Source organism: Vicia villosa, unplaced genomic scaffold (genome assembly GCF_029867415.1).
Source record: "Vicia villosa cultivar HV-30 ecotype Madison, WI unplaced genomic scaffold, Vvil1.0 ctg.000944F_1_1, whole genome shotgun sequence".
NCBI classification, from domain to species: Eukaryota; Viridiplantae; Streptophyta; class Magnoliopsida; order Fabales; family Fabaceae; genus Vicia; species Vicia villosa.
In genome coordinates, this window is record NW_026705425.1 from 307,667 (window position 1) to 314,472 (window position 6,806).

At 37.4% G+C, this 6,806-nt stretch overlaps 1 protein-coding gene across 1 annotated transcript; it reads left to right on the forward strand.

Annotated features, from left to right (window-relative positions):
* Positions 1-3,336: 3,336 nt before the first annotated feature.
* Positions 3,337-6,259, forward strand: LOC131632499 (uncharacterized). The gene is made up of 4 exons (XM_058903248.1): positions 3,337-4,177; positions 4,323-4,793; positions 5,022-5,140; positions 5,246-6,259. Exons 1-4 carry the CDS (start codon positions 3,337-3,339, stop codon positions 6,257-6,259), a joined length of 2,445 nt encoding a protein of 814 aa, XP_058759231.1.
* The last annotated feature ends 547 nt before the right edge of the window (positions 6,260-6,806 follow it).

Consider the following 6,806-nt stretch of genomic DNA (forward strand, 5'->3'; position numbering starts at 1 on the left):
CACTAATAGACCTCGCTTAGCGGCCTGAGCTTGCTTAGTGAGATAGCGATTTTGCAGAAAAATGTAGAACACACCAGTTCTGGAATGGGGTACATTTACCCCTCTTAAACACCTGCATGAAGCATCTAACAGCACATTTATGCAAAGGATAACACAACAAATCATTGTTCAAACACAAAACATGGATTTATCATGAAATATGGATTTAGCTCTCAAATCCCTACAACCCCAAATATGAAGTTTCCCATAAACTTCCCCAGGTCTCTAACTATGATACTCACCTACCTTTCACGTTTCTTCTCTCCCTCTACTTCAAATTTTCTATTTTTGTTCTAACAAGAGGAAAAAGTCTTTAGCCAAACAGTCCTTATGCTTCATAACTCGGTAAATATACTAGAATCCCCATCAACTAATCTTTTATAATTAATATGCCACATAGTTTCACTTCAAATAAAAAGAGTTCTATTTATTCTCATATTAGAAAATAGGATGTTACATTAGCATACACATAATATATGTTTAAATATTAATTATAAATAAATACTTTTATTACAAATATAATTTAAAAAACAATGCTAGGGTTTAACCTATTTGATCTTTCAATGGCTATACCAAGAAATTTTAGAGGAGGAGGATGGAAATCTATTTAAAGAAACGGGAGGCGAGCATTTTCAAGAGACAAATGGGACATTATGAAGAATGCGAATGAAGGGGTCTCAAGAGAAATAACCTATTTCTTTTTCACATAATTTGATCCAGGATGGAGGGTAAAGGATTTATTCTTCGAATTCAAGAATCTTGGAGTGGTTGACGAGATTGTGATTCCAGAAAAGGAGATTGGAGATGAGAAAATTTTGGTTTTGTGAGATTCTTCAATGTGGAGAATGATCGGTTGTTGGAAATAAAGTTGGATAATTTATGGTTGGAAGGGAGGAAGTTGAAAGCAAATGTTTAAAAGGAAGAAGGTGGCAGCGAAGATCAATGTTGAGACCCAATCTAACAGAGGAGGGGCTGAGAACGGTGAAAAGAAGCAGGCAGGGTGGTATGAAGAAGATTTTCAGTGACGCTGGGGGTTCACATAAATCGTTCGTGAACGTTCTGAAAAACTCTAATGAATTTAGTAAGATAGGAGAAGTTAGCAATAAGGAGGATGTTAGCAAAACCTTCTTCTATAATTCTAACTCAGAGGAGAAAGAGAGGTTTAGCAAGGCCAAGGTGGGGATTGCGAGGGTACCAGGACTTGCATATGGAGTAAGTCAAAGTCTTCTGGATGAAGGCATTTTCTTAGTGGCGGCAATACCTTTGGGGCCTAACCTGTGCTTATTGGAGGAAACGATAGATGGATATTTGGAATTACTTCTTCAAGATGCAGGAGATTGGAAGAACGTATGGTTTAAGAATGTCAGGAGGTGGAGGATATCTAATGCTGAGTGTTATAGAGCAGCCTTGGTTTCTATCTACGGGATTCCTTGTTTCGTGAGAAATTTAAGGTTCTTAGAATCCTTGCTTTTTGATGTTGGTTTAGTGGTAAAGGGAGATTCGCCAGAGCTCATACCGGACAGAATGGATGTTACAAAATTAATGATTATCACAGATCATCTGGGGCCTATTAAAAGGAAGATGGCAGCATGTGTGGATGGAGAGTGGTTCAACATTTTGGTAGTGGAGGATGTTACACTGGGGGCTGATACGGTAGAACATTCCAAAAGCGATTCAAATTACTCGTTGGATGACTCTGAAAATGAAGGAGGCTCGTCGGAATCTGAGAGTGTAGGGGAGGAAATAGTGGTGATTGACAGCGAGGAGAGCGGTAACATGGAGATCGGGGTAAAATCTACATGAATTCACAGGAGTGTCAGAACAGCTTTTAAGAATACATTGGATCTTGATAAGTGTATGGAGGATAATAGAAGGGGTGAGGAGACTTTAGCAAAAAGGGGAATAACTTTTTCTGAGCAGAATTCAAAGAGTAGATGCACATATAGTATTTCTAATGATACATCTACTAGGGTAGCATGTTCTTTTGAGTTTGCAAACAAAGCGTGTAACAAGGTAGAGGCGGAAAAGAGTATGAGTGTGGAGCCAGAGGGAGTTTTAGTTGAAGATAATAACGTTTCATCTTTAGAAAAAACCAGGCTGGTTTTTGGAATAATGGGCTGAAGGAGTTTTTAGTAGTGGGCCCAAGTGCTAATGTTAAGAAGAATAATTTGAAGGGGGGTTTTGTTGTTAATGAAATCTAAAACGACGGAACAGAGTAATAGCAAGGACAGGTGGAAAGGGATAATAGAAGAAACAGAAGGCCCTACCGAGACTTTTAACAAAAGTTTGAAAAAGAGAATTTATGCAATTCGTTAATTCAAAAGGAGAGAACAGAAAAGAAAGTGGATAATACGCTTATTAGTTTTGACGCACACTGCAATAAGGTGATAAATTCCAAGAGAGTCAGAAAAAAATGAGGGATGTAATAGATTTGGGGGAGAAGGTGGATGGCTTCGTATATCTGATGGAACCTTTTTTTTCTTTAGAAACATGAACAGCAAAAGCAACAGCAAGGTATTGTTTCAGGGCCTTCAAAACCTAATTTTTTGTCTGATGGTTTACCATTAACTTGTGACTCCTTAACACACTTGGATGTGAGGAATTGAAATTCGATAGTGGTTAAAGGAATTTTGGGAAGGCTTTAGAGGGGTTTTGGAATTCCATGAATAAATTAGGTATAACTAACATTTCTAATATTTTTGATCCAATTATGAGATTGGAGGAAATGGAGAAGCGGGATATAAAGGAGGAGAAGGTGTTAAAGGGGAATAATAATCAGTTTCCATCAATATTTATTCCCTAAATATGAGAGGTGGTGGTAGCTTAGTGAAGAGTAAGAGAGTGGGATTTATCATTCAAAAAGGTCAGGTGGATATAGCTTTTTTACAAGAAACAAAATTTAGGGGAGTGCAGTTTGATATTGTCAAACAATTGTGGGGAGATGCTTCGGTCGAATGGTCCCATTCGGATGCGGTTGGTTCATCGGGGGGGATGATAATTATGTGGAGGAAAGATTTCTTTTCGATCATTTATAGCTTTAGAGGATAAGGTTTTGTTGGTATTTGTGTGGAAAAGGAAGGGAGGATGATTTATTTTGTCAACATTTACGCATCGTGTGAGAACATTATTAGAATGAAAACATGGGGGTGGTTATCGGAAATAAAGAAGGATTGCTTTGTAGGATCTTGGTGTTTATGAGGGGATTTTAATTCTATAAACTCGTTGGAAGAAAGAGTTGGTATTTCTAAGAAGGATTATAGAAAGGAGATCAAAGCTTTCAAGGAGTTCGTAGAGGAGATGGATTTGGTGGACCCTCCAACTATAGGAGGAAAGTTTAGTTGGATCAATAGAAGTTGTAGAGCGATGAGCCGATTCGATAGACTATTTCTATCGGACAAATTCATAGTAGATTGGAAGGTGGAAGGTCAATCTATTGGGGAAAGGGATGTATCTGATCACGCGCAAATTTGGATTAAAGATAATAAGAGGAATTGGGGCCCAAAACCATTTAGGTTCAATAATCTTTGGTTTGATCATGATAGCTTCTTTAATTTTGTGGAATTGGAGTGGAAAAAGATGTCGGTGAAGGGGAGAGGAGATTATTGCTTGGTAGAAAAATTGAAAGTTCTTAAAGGTTATATAGCTAAGTGGAACAAGGATGTCTTCGGGTGGATAGATCTCAAAATTGATAACGCGGGAAAAGAGATGAATTTTTTAGATAACCAGTTTGCTCATTTTGCAGGTAATGTTCCGGAGGAGATGGTGCTCGAAAGATCAAGAGCGAATATTGAGTTTTGGGATAACCTTAATAAAAAAGAATGCTTGATCCGCAAAAAATCTAGACAACTTTGGTTATCCAAAGGTGAATGCAACACTGGTTTTTTTCACAATTCTCTAAAAGATAGACGTAGGAGGAACTCTTTATGCACTCTTGATTCTAGAAGGGGAAGATTGGAAGAAGTTAGTGAGGTTAAACATTTCATTTTCAACCATTTCAAGTCTTTTTACAAAGAAGAAGTGGTGGGGAGACAAAATCTTAGTGGGTTGTCGTTTAAGGAATTAAACCGGTCGAAGAGCATAGATCTTGAGAGATTGTTTACCAAGATGGAAATCAAGGAGGCTATTTGGGCGTGTGATGGCAACTAAAGTGCGGGGTCCGGATGGTTTTTCTCTAGAGTTCTACAAGAAATTTTGGTTGGTAATCCGAGAGGACCTTGTTAGACTTTGAAATGACTTCCATGCAAAAGGTACTCTTGTGAAATCCATATCTTCTTCTTTTATAGAATTGATCCCTAAGAACACCAATCCCCAAAATATAGGCGAGTACCGCCCCATTTGTTTGGTAGGAAGTATTTACAAGATTTTAGCGAAAATCTTGGCGGCTAGACTGAAAGTTGTTATAGGTAGTTTGATTTCCTACAACCAAACCGCTTTTGTGCCGGATATGAATATGATGGATGGATTTTTATTGGTGAATGAGATAATTGATTGGTCTAGAAGAAATAAAAAAAAGTGTCTTTTGCTTAAGGTGGAATTCAAAAAGGCTTATGATTCCGTTTCTTGGGAATACATTAGAGAGATGATAAGGAGGATGGGTTTTGGGGTTAGATGGATGAAATGGATGGAGGCTTGCATCTTCACGAGTCACATGTCTGTTTTAGTCAATGGGAGTGCAACAAAGGATTTCAAGGTGCAAAAAGGTTTGAGACAAGGTGATCCCTTGTCTCCGTTTCTCTTTGTTCCAGCTATAGAGGGTTTAACCGCTCTTGTGAAAAAATAGGTAGAAGTTGGGGAATTCAAACCTTTCAAGTACGGGATGGAGGATTTTATGGATGTTTTATAATTCGTGGATGACACTATAATACTTGGAGAGGCTACCTGCAACAATCTTTGGAACATGAAAGTTTTGTTGAGAGGTTTCGAGTGAGTCTCGGGTTTGAAAATTAATTTCTCTAAGAGTAATATATTGGGATTGAATGTAGGGGAGTGGCTCTTCAATTCGGCAACGGCGTTTATTTCTTGCAAGAAAGGTGGGATCTCTTTCAAATTATTAGGAATCTTGGTGGGGGAGAGTCCTAGAAAGAAGAAAGTTTGGGCGGAGGTGATAAATAAAATTAGGAGTAGACTTTCATCTTGGAAATGAAGGAATATATCTAAGGGAGGTAGAGTTACTCTTATCAACGCAGTTTTAAATCCTATCCTAAAGTTTACTTTATCATTTTACAAAGCTCCGGGGAAGGTCTTAGAAGAGATTAGAAGGCTTCAAAGCAATTTTTTATTGAGCGGGAAAGTAGATAAAAAAAGTATTCATTGGGTGAATTGGGATAAGATTTACAAACCAAAGAAGAAGGGTGGCTTAGGTGTGAGAGATGTAAGAGAGGTTAATAAGGCTCTTATTCTAAAATGGAAGTGGAGGATTTTGAAGGAGGATAATGCTATTTGGAGTAGATTTGTATTGTTGAGGTATCACTATCCAGAGCTAAAGGTGCAAGCTCCGAGAGGGGAAATGTGTTGCAAAGATGACTCTATTTGGTGGAGGGACATTAACAATAATGATTTGCTCGACGAGTTTGTTGTTAATGGTTTCTCCGGATGTTACAAGTGCAATTGTAAAAACGAAAAAGACACTCTTTTTTGGCATAATTTTTGGTTGGGAGATCAATCTCTTCGCGAGTCTTTCCCGGAATTGTTTGATATGTCAACCATCAAAAATTGTGCGGTTGCGGATTTGATGGTGTTGGAAAATGGCAGGTACAAGTGGACGCCGGGATTGTTGTTCGGCAGCAGTGGAGTTTTGGCTGCTGCAGCAGCGGCTGTTCTGGACAGCGCTGGTTGCGCTCGTCTCTGCACCGAGCTGGACGTCATGCAGCTTAACGTGGCGGAGAATGACGGGTTTTCGTGGTGTATCAATTCGGAGAATGATTTTAAGGTGGCTAGCATTTCCAACATTGTTAGTGTTTCCAAAACTTTTGCTTGGGCTCCTAATGTTATCAAGTTGTTGAAGGTGATGTGGAATCTCAAAATTCCTCCTAAAATGAAAGTTTTTGCGCCAAGATTTTTTGTCGGAAGAATTCCTTCTAATGATAATCTCTTGAAAAGGGGTATGACGAACTTGGATAATTTGGATTTTGTTTTTTGCGGTATGCATCTGGAGAATTTCTCTCATCTCTTTTTTAATTGTCATATAGTGAAAGATATTTGGAAAAGCATGTATGGTTGATTGGGTTATCCGGAAGCAGTCAACGGCGAGGAATTCTTGGGTTTTGGCTTAATTCAAGAAAATGTGAAGAATGCAAATCATAGGGCGAAGATCAATATTATTTGGATAGCTATAATTTGGAGTATTTGGCTTATGAGGAATGTAATTAGTTTTGAGGGGGAATCTTTTTGCTATGATGTGGTTTGTTCCAATATCATTTTCCTTTCTTGGAGATAGTTTTACAATGATTACCATAAGTTTGGATCTATTTATTATGAATGGTTTAAACTCCTTTTATCTTGTTCAAACATTTTATAGTGTTTTTGTAAGGGTTGCACCCCTAGTGCGAGCTTTATAATCAATTGCTTATTAAAAAATATTATATTAGTTATAAATTTTTTTATTTAAAACTAATCTTTAAAAATGTATTATCCTTATACTAAAAAAAACAATAATATATTAATTTAAATTGTCAATGTTATTATGTATTAGAAAATAAAATTACTACGATTATAAATTTCTATTTTGGCCCTTAATAAAATAAGAGACCTAAAAAGGGAAAATAAAA

Excerpts from the sequence above, each read along its gene's own strand:
- LOC131632499 (XM_058903248.1), top strand. The coding sequence starts at position 3,337 with ATGGATTTGGTGGACCCTCCAACTATAGGAGGAAAGTTTAGTTGGATC. Across the intron at positions 4,178-4,322 it reads GGCTATTTGGGCGTGTGATG|AATTGATCCCTAAGAACACC; the intron begins GCAACTAAAGTG and ends CTTCTTTTATAG. Across the intron at positions 4,794-5,021 it reads CTTTGTTCCAGCTATAGAGG|GGGAGTGGCTCTTCAATTCG; the intron begins GTTTAACCGCTC and ends GATTGAATGTAG.